Raw genomic sequence first — 18,582 nt, forward strand, 5'->3', positions numbered from 1 at the left:
CACCAGAGCTGTAGCACAGGCAGGAATGTCTAAGACCGTCTTCCACACCCTGAACATGGGAAGAAGCCTCCCGAGGACTCACCGCTGGCACGCCTTTCCCACGACATGCTCTCGGCACTGGCACACTCCGGAGGGCCCGCTGCACACAGAGGACAACGCCCCACCAATGTCACACTGGCACCCTGAAAGCCAGGAAACAGCAGCAGTTACCCCTTAAGCCATCTCCACACTGAGTGCCTCCCCTGCTCTACGAGAAAGGAAAACTGACCATGCCAGTGACACAGTGTCTGCTTTCTTTCCTCTGCCACACCTATCTGGCCGGTGTTTGAAATCTCAGAAACTCCCAAACTAAAATGGTGTGTCTGCACTTGGAAATCAGATTCAACCACAAAAACAACAACAAAAACAAAATTAAAATGGTGTGTCTTTCCAAAGGTCTGCTTCTAAGTTGGAGGCAGCTACTATAGGCCAGCTCAAATGCTGTTGTCCAATGCAAAGACGACAGCAGCCCATGAGTAAACATGCTTCAGAAACCGTGCTGTTCTAAAGAACATGTGATAACCAGGGGCCGAGCGAGAGATTCAGGAGTAGCCTTGTGGGGCAACTGTCCTGCAATTTCCTTATTTAACACAACACTGTCTCCGAAAAACTGATGCTAGCATTTTTGATAATATAAAATATATCTTTAAAATTACTAAATCTTGATGTTATTTATAAAACTAACAGATGCCCTCCCATCCCAGTTATGTTTCTTATAATTAAACCCACAGTGTGGTGGTAGAAGAGAAGTAGAAACAGCTTCACTTGCAATTTACTAGTTTCAATGTAATCAATGTTTGACCAAATTCCCTGGACAGAATGCTTCAGGGCCATTCCGTCAGAAAGTCTGCATGAAGATGACAAACTCAGAAGAAATGTTATTTGGACCATCTTTGTCCATTAACATTGTGCTTTGCTCAGGGCCCACTGGACTTATTTACCTTGACACCCAAAGTAATTGCTCTTTTCCAAAGCAAAATATCCATCTTCACAGGTGTCGCAGGAATCACCACCCACGTGGGACTTGCAGTGACAGTCACCGTCTCCCTGCAGAACAATGAACCAGATGACAACATTTTATACAACTACAGAATTCACTAATCTTCAAGATTGAAAACTGGCTCGTTGTATAATAGGAAGCAGTGTAGCCAGGATCTGGAAAGGATTACCATGCACTGTAGAATGACAGAGGTACTAACACACACCCCCAGAAACCCCACAAGCAGTTGCTGTAACATTCTGCTGTTGTCACATGAAAACTTGGCCCACTTTACCTGCCTACACTCTCCAGTTCCACTCACTGTTCCCGCCTTATGGCACTGGCATTCTGTGGAGATAAGAGAGCATCCTTAAACCAAGGGAGACACAAAAGACAGTTCCTGGCTCTGGGAACATCACACAGCTGCAACACAATGTGTGCAGTCGGCCTTGCCAGTGCAGTTCAATGGAATGAGAGTTTGCATCACTGAGGTCTAAAATTGGACTGCTTTCTGAAGTTGGCAGAACAGACCAATCCATACCATCCATCTACAAAAAGTAATGGCTAGTTTATGGCTACTCCATGACAAAAGCTGCAACATCATGGGATTTTTGAATGATTCCAATGCCAAGGTCATTACTGATATGCATGCATGGAAGTACACTCTATTCAAGGTTATTCAGTATCCTTAACTCGGTGTTTTTAAGTCCTTATACTGGCTTCGATATAAGCATAAAATTAAAGTTAAACCAGAAAAAGTAGATTATAAAAACAAGGACATAAAAACCATATATCAAGTAGCTGCCTTCTCAAACAACAAAATACATACAGAAACAGGCTAGAAATCCCTTGCTGAGATTTTGAAAATCACAGACATTCTGCCAAAAGTGGGGGGAGAACATCAGAACATTAGATAGAATCTTGTCACATTGAAATGATTCAACAAATAGCTCTTGTGGGTGGGTTTAGTCACTGGGGCAGAGAAAATTAAGAGAACATTACAATATAGTAAATTATGATATATAAGAAACCTACCTGAACATCCATTGGGGTTTTCTTTGTCCAGATTCCAATACAACGGTTTGCAGATGCTGCAAGTAGGGCCTTCAACGTGAAGCTTGCATGGGCAAGACCCCTTTCAATGAAAATCAAACAAGCATTTGACATCTTGGAATTAAGACATGTTTTCAAACATGTATGTGAGCAAAGACTTGTCACAGAAATATATTTTGGTCACAAAAAGTAATTAAGTGTCTCCAGGGGAAAAAAATACTGGGTTGATTTCAACAGTCTGCGAATTGCTTTTGTTTATTTTTATTCATTTATTTGTTATACATGTAATCTGCATTTGTGGTTAAAAGGAAATTGGAAAATACGGAGAAAGAAAATTTCAAAATCACTCTTATTTATAGCATTGTCAGTGTCTGTTGATACTGTTACAGCAGAGACTATCAATTTAAATAGAAAAAATGTCTGAATATTTAACATGTTGAAAATCAGTACAGAATTGTTTATCTGAGAGTGCTTTGGTAATACGCAAGATTCACGGCCTTGCATCAATGTCATCAAGGCTTACAGGAAGGATGGCAGAACCTCATTCACTCCATCTATTCTGTGCCTGGAAGTTGGCATCTCTAGGCTCTGAGGCCAAGAAGACAGACAATTTCTAAATTATCTTAGAAAATTGCTCAGAATAGGCCGGGCGCGGTAGCTCATGTCTGTAATCCCAGCACTTTGGGAAGCCGAGGCAGGTGGATCACCTGAGGTCAGGAGTTCGAGACCAGCCTGGCCAACATGGTGAAACCCTATCTCCACTAAAAATACAAAAATTATCTGGGTGTGGTGGGGCGTGCCTGTAATCCCAGCTACTCAGGAGGCTGACGCACAAGAATCACGTGAACCCAGAAGGCGGAGGTTGCAATGAGCTGAGATCGCGGCACTGCACTCCAGCCTGGGCGACAAGAGCAAAAAAAAAAAAAAAGAAAAAGAAAAAGAAAAAAAATTGTTCAGAATACCATGGTATTGTGCTTGGAATAATATAAAATAAATTGTAATTATTTTGTACACAGCCAACTTTATTTAATGTGCCCTTGGCCATTGATTTTCTCAATGTTATTAATTATGCTTGTCAGACTTACGTGCAGGGCTCCACAGAGGCAACACCCTCTGAGTAAACTACAAACCTGCAGTAAGAGTTAAACTCTAGGACTCCAGAATAACAAGTTTAAATCTTATTCTTTAGTTTTTGAAAAAAAAAAATCACAAAATCACATATGCTGTTTGAAAAAACAACAATGACCTCTTTAAGCAATTTAGCCTTGGGTCTTATTTTAATTTCTGGAAGTGCCCACACTGTTAGTCCTTAATATGTATCAGAATAATGGAGATAGTTAGAATTGCAACCCTTTTATAGTCTACTTACCAAATTGGAGTCGATGGTACCAGCTGGGTCACAAGCACTGCTGGAACCTGAATATGATTCAGAAATTTTTTAATTATCTGGTAGTTTGTTTTTCTCTTTGTTTTGATGTTTCAAGTCTTAAAAAGTTTTGTTTTCAAAAATAGTGTGTCTACATTTATCTTTTCAATAGATGTGTGGCAAAGTCTGCATGCAATTCATAGTCAGGCATCTTGAATGACATTTATGGTCCTTAATTCCCAAATGACCTCTTTGGCCACTGAACAAATCTCTATCCTGTATACTCATGACAGTTCACTTCTAATTGCTCATGAAGAAAGAGATTAGGGAAAGATTCTAAAATTTTGAGCATCATTAGTATTGTCCAGAAGAGGGCAATATTGTACCAAGAGATTTTTAATTGCCCATTTAAAAGAAGTTCAAGAATTTCTAAGTACATCTTTAATTATCACACCTCCTTGTTCCCACCTGTACTAAAGTTATTTATAAAATCAATTGGTTTGTTTTCCTGACTTAGTATAACACTACAAACCAAATATAATCTCTCTTCAATACATTGGGATCTTGCAATGTTTCAGTATTACAATTACACAGTGTTTGAACTGGGTAAGTCTGTTCTGAGTCTGGTTTTTCAAATCATTTAAATAAATCCATAATAGCATCTTGTTTCCTTGCAAATTGTTCCTTAACCCTATTGGTTTTGTTTGTTTCTGTCTGCCTCAGCTTCCCCTTGATGATTCTAATTCTCTCTCTCACTCTTTCTTGAGACAGGGTCTTGCTCAGTCTCCCAGGTTGGAGTGCAGTGGCACGATCATAGCTCACTGCAGCCTCCAATGCCTGGGCTCGAGTGATCCGCTCACCTCATCCTCCGGAGGAGCTGGAACGACAGGCATGCACCACCATGCCTGATTATTTTTAAAAATATTTTCTAGAGGCTGGGAGTGGTGGCTTACACCTGTAATCCCAGCACTTTGGGAGGCCAACGTGGGCAAATCACGAGGTCAGGAGATCAAGATCATCCTGGCTAACATAGTGAAACCCCATCTCTACTAAAAATACAAAAAGTTAGCTGGGCATGGTGGCGTGCGCCTGTAATCCCAGCTACTCAGGAGGCTGAGGCAGGAGAATCGCTTAAACCCATGAGGCAGAGCTTGCAGTGAGCTGGGATCGTGCCACTGTACTCCAGCCTGGGGGACAGAGCAAGACTCTGTCTCAAAAAAACAAAAAATAAATAAAAATTCTAGAGACAGGATCTCATTATGTTGCCCAGGCTGGTTTCCAACTCCTGGCCTCAAGCAATCCTCCCGCCTAGGCCTCCCAAAGTGCTGGGATTACAGGCATGAGTCGCCCTGCCCTGTCCTCTCTTTCTTTTCTGATGTTCTCCTGTTCTCTGCATTTTTCCGTAATACTCAACACAAACTTCCAGCTGTTTGTTTTCCATGCCCAGCCTCGGGTTCCTCTCCAGGATGCAAACGTTGCCATCCAGCCCTGGGATGATCGTGGCTGCTCAGCTTCTCTGCCATGCAGCCACAGCACTTCCTTCTGCTCCTGAGGACCATGGAGGTGAGCAGACCCATGCAGGATGCTGTCACATCCTAGGGACCTTCAGGCCTTTTGAAAGGCAAGCCCCCACTCTGACTGCCTGCTGTAACTTCCACCCTCAAGGAAACCTGGTCTCCAGAGGATTCTGGTTAGGAAGATTCTGGGAAATGAAGTCAGTCTTGTTTTCAAAGGGCAGGAAGGGGTCTGAGAAACCACATTCTCCTGATGGATAGTCTGGGTCAGCCTTCCACAAACACCTCTTCATAGTAGCAAGAGTCCTCTGAAATTGACAGGAGCTACTGGTCTGTTCTCCGGCTGCACACACCAGGGAGCTCAGGGAAACTTGTGGACATCTCATTTCTGTCCGCTCTACATGTGCAACCCTTGATCTCTCATATTAGGGATGAATACCAACCACATCCCATAGCTGTAGGCTTGGTTTTCATCTCCCACTCAGTGCACTCTCTCCAAACTGCATAGACTCCAGTGCATCCCACCGGCCTTCCCCAACACTGGGCTGAAGTGTGATGACACGGTCCCCCAGAAGGACAGAGGAGGGCAAGGAGAGAGGCCTGAAACACAGTAAAGGTCCTGCTAAGCCTGCTGGCAAGGGGATCTGTTAGAAACATTACAGTGCTGCCAGCATTAGCACCAGAAGCTGGGAGCGAGAGAAGGCAAGGTGCCTCGGGACAGAAGACAACAAATGGCCTCTTTAGCTCAAAGGAGTCACCTATGCCACAATGCTATCCACAGAAAACTGACATGTGAACCAAGAAACCCACATGTTTAGCACATGGAAATTTACATTTAGTTAAAAAAAATCATTTCTGGATTCCTTTGAGGGTACATATATGATATACGTGTTTTCAAACCAGACTTGAACAGGGGAGGAACCAGGCAGACTAGATCTGTGAAAGCAGGATGTAGGGGTGGCCAGTGGTGGGTCTGTGGGGGATTTGCAGGCTTCTCTAGGAGGCTAGCTGTACACACTTCAGAGAGGAACCAGACCTCCAGCTATCTGCTGGCTTCCTTACCTTGGCAGTGGGGGAAATCATAGGCTCCTGAGAGACACCTGTCACACCGCTGTCCTGTAACTCCTGGCCGACATTCACACTGTCCAGTCACTGAGCTGCAGGGCATCTGGTAGGATCCAAGGGCTGAACACCAGCAGGCTGGATGAAAGAATTCAATCAGACTCAGGCAGGGGTTGCAGGTATAGGAGGGGGAATAACCACGTCCCGGAGCAGAGCATGAGGGTGGAGCCAGAAAGACCCAAACGCAAGTTCCAGCTCCATCTCATGAGATCGGGAACCTGAAACAAGCCACTCAACTGCTCTAAGCCTCAGTTTCTCCTTCCTTAAATGGGAGTGATGCTAACTTTTATTTGATAACTTGTGAGGGTTGCATAAGATAATGCGTAAAAGAGCTGGGGACAATGCCTATCATAGTGAGCACTCAATAACTGCTAGTTTTTATTGCTGTCATGAATTTCATATTCAGCAAGATTTGCAGGTGCTGGGTGATGGTTTTGGGGATTCTGCTCACCTACAGAAGCTGGTATTCGTAGGAGGAGGATGCAGGGAACAAATGATGGGGGATGTGACTCACTGGAGGGCCACTTTAATTCCATATCCCACTGAATATTCCATATCAAGTGCAAGCCATTCCAGGCCAGATCAGCCTACAACTGTCCCTGTTCTTCTCTGTCCTCCCCTCTTTATACCTATTTTCTCAATGTCTAGTGTAGTTATATAGTCATGGAAAAAATGGTGCAGACAACATTGAAATGGATGGGAAAGGCATCCTAGTTTCCTCCCTCCCCCAAACTGTTACCATGATCTTTGGCTAAGTGATGAATAAACATGTGTGGATGGAGAGAACAGATGCTGGCCATTCATTCTCCTCTTGATCCCCTTCCCACTGGGTCAGGTCCCTGCTAGCCTCTATGAGACTAGATTTCTATGGGCTGGAGTTGTACAAGGTCATCCCCATTTGCATTGCAAAAACCCTTCTTCTGGAGAGGGATGAGCAGTGGAAATGACCTGACTGACTTCTCCAGCTGAAGAGTTCTACATCTTAAGAACTGAAAGGAACTAGAGAGAGCATCTTATTGAATCCCATTATTACATGGTGAAGTTCAGAAGTTAAAGGGCATTTCTAAAGTCAATGGATTAGTCTCTAACAAAGGGCTTTAGTCTTTGGAGTCAGACACATCTGGATTCCAGTACCAGCTGTGCCACTTAACAGCCCTGCAGTTATGGCTAGTTGCTTAGCTTCTTTAAGCCTCAGTTTCCTCTTCTGTAAACTGGAGCTGATAATAGCACCTACTTTATGAAGTCATCAGAGAATCATCAGCAATAAGGCACTGAGCATGATGCTTCGCACAGCCAAAATGCTCAGGAAGTGTTCACGCTTATTAACATTATTCTAATCACCCAAGTCCCCCAGTGCGTGGTGAGGTGCTCTTTATACTTTCCCATACTGAATTAATGAAAATCAATGAATTAGTACATCTGACTTCCAAATTTATATCCAGTGTAGTGCACGCAGTAAAAGATACAACCTGTTTGCAAGGTTTCAAAAATTCCATGCTAGTTGGAGCCTTGGGAAAGAAAAGATTCATAAGGTAAAGCCCCAATTCTGGTGATTTATTTACAGGTAGACTTGGAATCTAAGCCTTGGCCCATGGGGCCCCCACAGGGACGAGACCATGTTATTTTCATTCTCTGTGACGGCCCAACCCATGTACGGTGAATTTCTCTGAAACAGATTTTTAGTAAATGATGGTGAATGACAGAATTTACCTGAGTCGTCATCGGAAACATAACAGAAACTCTCACTGATGGAGGGGAACTTGGCTAGTTTACTCACTTACAAATTACCTAGGAGTTTCAACAGGCTATGTGACTTGTTCAGAGAGACACAAGTAGTTGCAGACCCACAGAATTTACTACCATTTCACTTTCCTATTTTACAGTCATCCATCCAGCAGACGTTGATTGAAGGCCTACTGTGTTCAAGCAGCACCCTTGCTAGGTGTTATGTTGGAGGTAAATGTAAAAACACGTATAGTTAGCCTTCCATATCTGTGGTTCCAGATCTGTGCATTCAACTAAACACAGATCAAAAATATTCAGAAAAAAACATAACTGAAAAATAACAAATATAATACAAATAAAATAATAATGCAATATAACTATTTATGTAGCATTTACATTACATTATGCATTATGAGTAATCTAGAAATTTAATGTATAGAGGAGGATGTGTGCGGTTTATTTGCAAATACTGTGCCATTTTATTTTATTATTTATTTACTTATGTATTTTGAGACAGAGTTTCGCTCTGTCACTCAGGCTGGGGTGCAGTGGTGCGATCTCGGCTCACTGCAAGCTCCGCCTCCCGGGTTCACGCCATTCCCTGCCTCAGCCTCCCGAGTAGCTGGGACTACAGGCGCCCACCGCCACGCCCAGCTAATTGTTTTGTATTTTTTTAGTAGAGACGGGGTTTCACCACGTTAGCCAGGATGGTCTCGATCTCCTGACCTTGTGATCTCCCCGCCTTGGCTTCCCAAAGTGCTGGGATTATAGCCATGAGCCACCAGGCCTGGCCATACTGTGCCATTTTATATCAGGGACTTGAGTATCCTTGGTTTTTGGTGTCAATGGATGGTCCTGGAACAAATCCCCCATGGATACTGGGAGTTGACTGTATTCCCTAATCTCAAAGAGCTAAAAATCCAGAAGAAGGACTAGAGAATGACTGACATAGCACAAAGCTCTCCCACAAGACACTACCCACTCCATACAAAGCATGCCTAATGCTCCCCTAGCTATTGGCAGACAGAAGGACAAACACTCAGATCTCCTATTGCCATTTCCACCTGTCTTCTCTCATGGCTCATGGTCCCAGCTGGCCTGTCTGCAGAGGTTAAGTCTCTACCTACTGGTAGAATTCTGAGGAAATGTTCTTGGGTTCTACAGTGGTTAATTTTGTGTCAACTTGGCTAACTATGTTGCCAAATGGTTAAACGCTAGTCTAGATGGTGCTGTGAAGGTACTTTTTTAGATGAGATTAACATTTGAATCAGTAGACTTTGAGTAAAGCAGATTATCTTCCATCATGTGAGTGGGCCTCATCCAATCAGGTGAAGGCCTTAAGAGAAAAAGACAGATGTCCACCAAGGAAGAAGGAATTCTGCCTACAGATTTTCTTTGGACTCAAGCTGCAAAACCACCTCTTGACTGCATCTCCAACCTGTTAGCCTACCTTGCAGATTTTGGACTTGCCAGCCCCTACAACTGTGTGAATCAATTCCTTAAAATAAACCTCTCCCCATTCACACACACACACACACACACACACACACACACACACGCACACAATATATATTATATGTACATAGATAAGTAGATAAGATGTATCGCTGTATCTATATTTAGCTATGTGCCTATCTATCTATCTAGAGAACCCTGACTAATACAGATTTTGGCACCAAGAGAAGTATTCTTAGAGGACCAGAATTTTTTTTTTAATTCATAAATACAGGTAGGGTCTCACTATGTTGTCCAGGCTGGTCTCAAACTCCTGGCCTCAAGTGATTCTCCCACATTAGCCTCCCAAAGTGCTGACATTATAGGCATAGCCACCATGCCCAGCCAGGAACAGAATTTTAAGAATAAATTCTCTGAATTGGTTTGGGGGTTTCTGGAATTGGTTCTCTAAATGACTAGATTTAGAAGCACTAATGATTCTATTTCCAATAGTGAAGAAAGCACTGATAGTCATTCGTGTGATGTGGTAATAGAGATACACAAAAATATCACTATTAGATACTCCTAATCGAATCATTATGATAGGCAGTGTTCTGGGTGACCACATATTTGATAACATAGAACATTTCTGTCAAACTAATGGGCATAATGAGTTTGGTTGGTTGCTCCTAATTGGGCTGGACAAACTAGGGAAAGAAAAGGAGTTGAGGGATTTGAATTCCCACTCAGATGCAGCATAAATGACCTGAAAGTTTCTGTGTCTTCCCAGAAAGAAATCCTTATCTCCTACAGCCTCAGAGCTGAGACTGCAGAAAACCAAACCAAGAATCTTCATCCTGCGAGTGTCTGAATTGCAATGCAAGTTAAATTCCGAACCTTGCAGAGGATCTGCTGTTAAAGTGGGGGGATAGATTGGGAAGGAATGGGACTTTGAAAATTGGTTTGGGGACATATGGGAAGATCATGATGAAGATGGGTACACTGAACCCCTAAATTCCAATGAGTCTTCTTTGTCAGAAGAAGCAACTGCACCCCACCATGTTTGAGCAGGTTAACCCTGCTTTGCCTGAGAAAGCTGTAATGACCTCCCCTGAGGGAGCCGTCATGGAAGACCCTACTGGTTCTCTTCAGGACCCATCCCCATCTGACTTTCCTTATCAACTGATAACTGGACTCAAATCCCAGCAAGCCCTGAAAGGTGAAGTACCAAGTATGACCCATGAGAAGGTAGACTACACTCCAAAAGAACTAAATGATTTTTCCAATTTAAACAGACAGACAGCTATTTGAGGAATATCTGTAAGAATCGATGTTAAGGGTGTGGAAACTGCTGCCATCGAACTGGAAAACCTAAGTACAATGGGGGTAACTGGACCCAGGTTGGTGGCAGCCAAATGTTGGCAATAAATCACCAAAAGCAAGGTGGGTGTGGTTACCATAATGGACAGCAGAGTTGAAACAGCAGTCAGAATAGTCCGACTCAGAGACCTGTGCTGACTAGTTGATCACGGTGCTCCTGGGAGTGAAATAGATGGGAAGTCTAGCAAATTCTGACTTGCTTTGTAGAAGTGGAAGAGTTCTAGGTCAAATGAACAAGTCTAACTTGAAACATAAAAATAGAGTCATGTCCCCTCAGTCAATTCCCAGACCTGAGCTGGTTTACAGACTCAGAACTCTTTGAACGAAGAGGAGAGTAGATACTATGTGGAAGAACTCCACTCCACCGCCAAACATTTATGAGGTAAATCTTTCTCCTAGCCTTTTCCAAAGAGACCTATGGCCTTTTACCAAAGTGACTGTAAGCTGGCAAAAAGGAAATAATCAGATCTTTCTATTCTTTCTATTATTGGACATCAGCTCTAAATTGACACTAATTCTAGGAGACCCAAAATATTACTGTGGCCCTCTGGTCAGAGTATGGTTTTATGGGGGTCAGGTGATCAATGAAGCTTTAACTCAGGTCCATCTTATAATGAGTGCAGTGGGTTCCTGAACTCATCCTGTAGTTATTTCCCCAGTTCTGGAATTCATAACTGGAATATACAACCTCAGCAACTGGCAAAATCTTCACATTGGTTCCCTGACCTATGGAGTGAGAGTTATTATGTTGGAAAAGGCCAAGTGGAAGCTGTTAGAACTGCCTCTACCTAGGAAAATAGTACAGCCAAAGGCAATACATCATTCCTGCAGGAATTGCAGAGATTAGTACTACCATCAAAGACTTGAAAGATGCAGGGGTGGTGATTCCTACTGCTTGCCCATTCAATTCATCTATTTGGCCTGTACAGAAAATAGATGGATCTTGGAGAATGACAGTAGATTATTATAAACTTAACCAGGTATAACTCCAATTGCAGTTGCTATACTAGATGTGGCTTCATTGCTTAAGCAAAATAACATATCACCTGACACCTGGAATGCAGCTGTTAGTCTGGCAAATGCTTTTTTCCTTCACATCTTGTAGTAAAAACCAACAAGCAGTTTGCTTTCAACTGGCTAGGCCAGCAATATACTTTCACTGTCTGTATTAGGCTATTCTTGTGTTGCTATAAAGAAATACCTGGGGTTGGGTAATTTATGAAGAAAAGAAATTTAATTGGCATAGTTTTGCAAGCTGTACAGGAAGCATGGTGCCAGCATCTGCTTCTAGTGAGGGTCTCAAGGAACTTACAACCCATGGCAGAAGGTAAAGGGGAGCCAGTACATCACATAGCAAGAACAGAAGCAAGCTAGGGGGAGGTATCACACACTTTTAAACAACCAGATCTCAGGTGAACTCAGAGAGCGATCTCACTCACTATCAGGAGGACAATACTAAGCCATTCACGAAGGATCCATCTCTGTGATCCAAACACCTCCCACCAGGCCCCACCTACAACATTGGGGATCAGATTTCAGCATGAGGTTTGGAGTGGGCAAACATCCAAACTATATCACTGTCCTACATCAGGGATCTATCAACTCTGGTCCTGTGTCGTAATTTAGGTCGCAGGGATCTTGATCACCTGTCCCTCCCATAAGGCATCACATTGGTCTATTACATTGATGATATTATGCTAACTGGAGCTAGTGAGCAAGAAGTAGAAACTACTCTAGACTTATTGGTAAGACATTTGGGTGTCAGAAGGTAAAAATTAAATCCAATAAAAAATCCAGACTCTTCTACCTCAGTTAAATTTCTAAGGGTCCAGTAGTGTAAGTCACAGAACAAGGGAAGGTTCTGCAGCAGGTCCAGGCTGCTGTGCAAGCTGCTCTGCCACTTAAAGCATATGACTGAGCAGATCTAATGGTGCTTGTAAGTGTCAATGGCAGATAGGGATGCTTTTTGGAGCCTTCAGCAGGCCCACATAAGTGAATCACAGTAAAAACCCTTAGGATTTTGGAGCAAAACCCTGCCACCCTCTGCATATAAGCCATCCTCTGCAGAAAACTTTTTTTTGAGAAAGAGCTTTTCACTTTCTACTGGGTCTTAGTAGAGACAGAAGGCTTAACCATGGGCCATGAAGTCTCTTTGTGATGTGAGCTGACCATTATGAACTGGGTGTTATCTGACCCACAAAGCCATAAGTCGGGCAAGCACAGCAGCATTCCGTCATTAAGTGGAAGTGGTATACGTAAAACTGGACCCAAGCAGCCTCTGCACAAGTAGGCTATGCAAAGAACGCCATGCTCCACACTCCTGCTACATTCCACATCTCCAGCATTATGGGGAGTTCCTTGTGATCAGTCGACAAAGAAAGAAAACACTTAGGCCTGGTTTAGACCAGGTACTGCATGATATGCAGGCATCACCCAAAAGTGGACAGCTGCAGCACTTTTGCACCTTCCTGGGACATCCTGAAGGACAGTGGTGAAGGGAAATCCTCCCGGTGGAGAGAACTTTGAGCAGTGTGCTGGTTGTTCACTTTGCTTGGAAGGAGAAATGGCCAAATGTGAAATTACACATTGATTCATGGGCCGTGGCCAATTCTTTGACTGGATGGCCAGGGACTTTGAAGGAACATGATTGGAAAATTGGTGACAGGGAGATCTGGGGAAGGGTCTGAGTGAAAACCCTCTCTAAATGGCTAAGAAACAAGTCCTATGTGAATGCTTCCCAAGTAGACAGGAGGATCTGTTCTGCGGATACCAGGCAGCCTCTGTCCCATCCACTTCTATCGTTATCCAGTGGGCTCACAACAAAGTAGCCATAGGGGCAGGGATGGAGGTTATCCCTGGGCTCAGCAAAATGGACTTCCACTCACCACAGCTGAGTCCCCTATCTGCAAGCAGCAGAGACCAACACCGAGTCCTCAATACGGCACCACTCTCCAGGGTAATCAGCTGGCTACCCAGTGGCAAGTTGATTACTTTGGACTGCTTCTATCATGGAAGGGGAAGTGTTTTGTTCTTACTGGAATGGATACTTACTTGGATACAGAAATTCCTTCTCTGCATGCAATGCTTCTGTCAAAACTACATTTGTAGACTTGCAGAATGTTTTATTTACTGTCGTAGTATCCACATAGCATAACTTCTGATCAAGGAACTTGCTTCACAACAAATGGAATGCAGCAGTGAGCCCATGGTCATGGAATTCCTTAATCTTACCACTTTCCCCACCATCCTGAACAGGTGGCTGAATACAACAGTAGAATGGCCTTTTGAATACCCCGTTACAGTGCCAGCTAGGTGGCAGTACCTTGCGGGGCTGAGGCAAGGTTCTCCAGAAGGCAATATCTGTTCTGAATCATTGAATCACATCTGGTTTCTCTGATAGCCAAGATTCACGAGTTCAGGAATCAAGAGGTAGAAATGGGAGTGGCATCACTCACTATAAACCCTAGTGATCCACTAGCTTCCAGTCCCAGCTGCCTTCTGCTCCAGCGGTCGAGAGGTCTTAGTTCCAGAGGAAGAAATGCTTCTACCAGGAGACATGACGATCATTCTATTGAACTGGAAGTTAAGACTGCTACCCTGTTTCCTCATTCCTCTGAATCAACAAAGATAGAAGCAATTGTGTTCCACTAATTACCAAGGGGAAAATGAACTGCTCTTCCAAAATGGAAGTAAGGAAGAATATGTCTAGAATACAGGAGATGACTTAAGGTGTTTCTTAGTATTACCGTGTCTTGTGATTAAAGTCAATAGAAAACTACAACCCAATTCAGGCAAGACTACTGATGTCCTAGACCCTTCAGGAATGAAGATTTCTGTCACTTCCCCAGGTAAAGAACCATGAGGTGCTTGCTGAGGGCAAAGGGAATATGGAATGGGTGGTAGAAGAAGGTAGTTACAAATACAGTTTGAGTATCCCTTATCCGAAATGCTTGGGACCAAACATGTTTTAGATTTTTTATTTTTTCAGATTTTGGAATATTTGCATTATACCTGATTGGGCATCTCAAATTTGAATATTCAAAATCCAAAATTTTCCAGTGAGTATTTGTTTTGAGCATCACGTCAGCACTCAAAAAGTTTTGGATGTGGGAGCATTTTGGATTTTTGTGTTTGGGATGCTCAATTTATACCAGCTATGACCATGTGACCTGTTACAGAAATTAGTATTTGTAATTGTAGTGAGTATTTCTTCCTATTTTGCTATGAATATGTTTTTTCTGTATATGTGTATGTTGTACGCATGCGAAACAAAAATCTTTGTTTTCCAACTGAACAGCAAAAAATCAAATAATGTGATTTAAAAGTGGGCAAAGGATATAAATAGACATTTCTCAAAAGAAGACATACAAAAGGCCAACGAGCATATGAAAAAATGTTTCATCACTAATCATCAGAGAAATGAAAATCAAACCCACAATGAGATATCATCTCCAGTTAGAATGGCTATCATCAAAAAGACCAAAAATAGCAAACGCTGGAAAGGATGTGAAGAAAAGGAAACTGTTATACATTGTTGGTAAATGTAAATTGGTACAGCGATTATGGAAAACAGTATGGAGGTTTCTTTCAAAACTAAAAGTAGAACTACCATACAATCTAGCCATCTCACTATTGAGTACCTATCCAAAGAAAAGGAAATCAGTGTATCAAAAGGATACCTGTGCCCCCATGGAGTTTTTTAGGCTCTAAAATGCAGATAACTTTTTTTTCAACTTTTAATTTAGGTTCAGAGGGTATATGTGTAGGTTTGTTAGTTGTATGGGTAAATTGCGTGTTGCTGAGGTTTGGTGTATGAAACCAAAAAATCACCTAGGTACTGAGCACAGTACCTGATAGGTAGTTTTTCAGCCTTCACCCACCTCTCATCCTCCTTCCTCTAGAAGTTCCCAGTGTCCAGTGTCTATTGTTCTCATCTTTATGTCCATGTGTACTCAATGTTAAGCTCCTACTTATAAGTGAGAACATACAGTATTTGGTTTTTTTACTCCTGTGTTGATTTACTTGGGATAATGGCCTTCAGCTGCATCCATGTCACCACAAAGGACATGATTTCATTCTTTTTTATGGCTGCATACTATTCCATGATGTATAAGTACTATATTTCCTTTATCCAGTTCACTGTTGATGGGCATCTAGATTGATTCCATGTCTTTGCTATTGTGAATAGACTTGTACACCCATGTTCACTGCAGCTTTATTCACAATAATCAAGATATGAAGTCAACCTAAACGCCCATCAACAGATGAATGGATAAAGAAAACGAGGTATATATACACAGGGGAATACTATTCAACCATAAAAGTGAATGAAATCCTATTACTTATGGCAACATGGATGAGCCTGAAGGACATTATGTTAAATGAAATACATCAGGAACAGAAAGATAAATTCTGCATGTTCTCACTCATATATAGGAGCTTAAAAAATTTTGAGTTCATAGAAGTAGAGAACAGCACAATGGTTAATAGAGGCTCGGAAGTGTAGGAGTGGGGATAGAGAGAGATCGCTTAATGGATATGAAGCTACAGCTAAGTAAGAATACATTCTAGTGTTCCCTAACACTGTAGGGTGAATGTGGTTAATGATAATTTAGTGTATATTTTCAAAAAACTAGAAGAGGATTTTGAATGTTCACAAAACAAAGAAACGAATTTTCGAGGTGACAGATATGCTAACTACTGACTTGATCATTACACGCTGTATCTACGTATGGCAATATCACTCCGTACCCCATAAATATGTACAATTATTATTTGTCAACTAAAAATAAAAGGAAAGTCATCTTTTGTTTTCTTCACTCTCTCATCTCCTTATCATTCAACCTAAGACGTATTGACTTAATACCACAATATTGAAGTTACAGGATATCAAGGGGAAGCTCGAACATTACCCAAGGACTTTATTTCTTCTTCTGGGAAAAGGGTTAGTGCATTTTCAGTTGTATACAGGATAGTTGTATCATGTCAGTCAGAACTGTGTCTTGTTATACTCTTTATTGACGATTAAGTACGGCTTCAAGAAATGTATATGACTGCCAAGTTGGCGAGGCAAGAACTAGTGTTGGGTAATTTTATATGTCAACATGACTAGGCTAAGATGCCCAGATGTTTGGTCAAATGCCAGCCTAAATGTCACTGTGAAGGTATTCTTTAGACAAGATGGACGTTTAAATCAGTAGACTTTGAATAAAGCAGATCATTCTCCATCATGTGGGTGGGCCTCATCTAATCAGCTAAAAGTCTTAAGACAAAAAGACTAATGTCCCCTGAAGAAGAGGGAGGAATTCTGCCTCCAGACTGTCTTTGGACTTGAGCTGCAGAATCAACTCTTTTCTGGGCCTCCAGCCTGCCAGTCCAACCTACAGATTTCAGACCTGTCAGCCCTCACAATCTCATGAGCCAATTCCTTAAAATATATATATATATATCTTTCTTTCTCTCTCTCCCCCTCTCTCTTTCTCCATATGTACACACACACCTCCGACTGGTTCTGTTTCTCTGGAGAACCCTGGCTACTACAGGCTTGTTCTGCTATTTCTGCCCTAAAGGAAAGTGAATGCAGAGAGGAAAACATTCATGCGGGCATTAGGGTAGCTGCCCGGAGCGCAGTGGTGGCAGCTCCACAACATAACGAGGGGGACACAGACACTGGTCTTAGGACCACAGGGGTTATCTGGGGAGCCAGAAGACCCAGTTACTCTTTGGAGGTAAAAACAAAGGCTTGACCTTAAAAGCATTTGCAGAGTTTTAAAATTGTGAATTAATCTGGCAACACACTTCTCATTTTAATCCAACTATTAGTAAAAACTGCCAAATCCCAAACACCAACTCAAGCACTGGCAGCCCTTTTCTCACTCTTGGAAATACTATAAGGCTTTAAAAATATTTCAGTTCTGCTCTTTGTTTTGCTCCAGGTCCTTTGGAGTTTCTGGAGTATTTTACTTCTTCTTGTCTACTCCTCATTGTTTCTGCTTTAAGAAACTTACTCTCAAGAAGAATATAAAATAAGGATCATCAAAAAAAAGCCTTTAAAATAATGATCATAAAGGTCCTAGAGGACAGGGGCTTGTCTGTCATGCTCTTGAATGTCTTCCAGGATTAAATGTAGTCCTGTTCCACAGTACCTGCCAAATAGCTGGTTGTTACATGAGAGAATGAGAAACTATTGAAATCCTTCTTCAGGTCCAGCCCTGCATAATTCTTGATATGTGTTATCTCACTGTATCTTGCAACATTGCTGTCAGACAGGTATTGCCATGAAGAGTGCCTTCCTCTTCACCTGCAGTAATAAGCTCATGAGCGAAGCAACACTATATCTCTCACTGGCAACATATTTATAGGACTTTTCTAAAGCAAGCCGTGAAACCACAACCCAAAGGCTACATCAGACTCTAATGGGGATGGTTCTGGGCCCTGGGTCAAGTCACATGGGTGGGGCTGGGGGAAGCTGCACTTCCAGGTACCTTCAGTTCATGTCATGAAAGGACCACCCGTTTCCACATTGCTGCCTTCCTACCCTCTGTTCCGAGTACTAGCTAGCTGCTGCCTAGCAAGCTGCTCCAGAAAAGGAGGGGAAAGGGGAATAGGAAGGAGGAAAAGAGGAAGAGGAAGAGGAAGAAAAAAATGAAGAAGGGTAGGGGAAAAAAGGAGGAGAGGAAGGCAGGAATGAGGGATGGGGAGGAGAAAGAGGGAAGAGTAAACCCCCTAAATAACCAAATTAACAGTTGTATTCTGTGGTTGAAGACAGAGTCAAAAAACCCATAAACATAAATATATATTTTATATACATATAGATAATTCTCCAATATGGTCTCATATATATATTAATTTGATTAATTCCCCAAAAAAGAAAACCATAAGGCACTTCAGTGAGTCAAAGTCAAAATGAAAAAAATACTGCATTATACTTAGAAAAGTCTGGAGTAAATTAATTTAATACAAAACATAAA

The 18,582-nt window shown here is 42.2% G+C and overlaps 1 protein-coding gene across 1 annotated transcript in view; it reads right to left on the reverse strand.

The window, feature by feature from the left end:
* LAMA3 (laminin subunit alpha 3) overlaps positions 1–18,582 on the reverse strand; it is a 183,254-nt gene that overhangs the window by 140,234 nt on the left and 24,438 nt on the right. Inside the window, exons 4-9 of the mRNA XM_015121683.3 lie at positions 6,014–6,151; positions 3,441–3,487; positions 2,054–2,153; positions 1,314–1,366; positions 981–1,086; positions 83–182 (exon numbers count right to left, since the gene is read on the reverse strand). Of these exons, the coding sequence (XP_014977169.3) occupies positions 83–182; positions 981–1,086; positions 1,314–1,366; positions 2,054–2,153; positions 3,441–3,487; positions 6,014–6,119 (512 nt within the window). The 5' untranslated portion in view covers positions 6,120–6,151. The remainder of the gene's footprint in view (positions 1–82; positions 183–980; positions 1,087–1,313; positions 1,367–2,053; positions 2,154–3,440; positions 3,488–6,013; positions 6,152–18,582) is intronic.

This window comes from Macaca mulatta, chromosome 18, assembly GCF_049350105.2.
Source record: "Macaca mulatta isolate MMU2019108-1 chromosome 18, T2T-MMU8v2.0, whole genome shotgun sequence".
In the NCBI taxonomy this organism is placed as follows: domain Eukaryota; kingdom Metazoa; phylum Chordata; class Mammalia; order Primates; family Cercopithecidae; genus Macaca; species Macaca mulatta.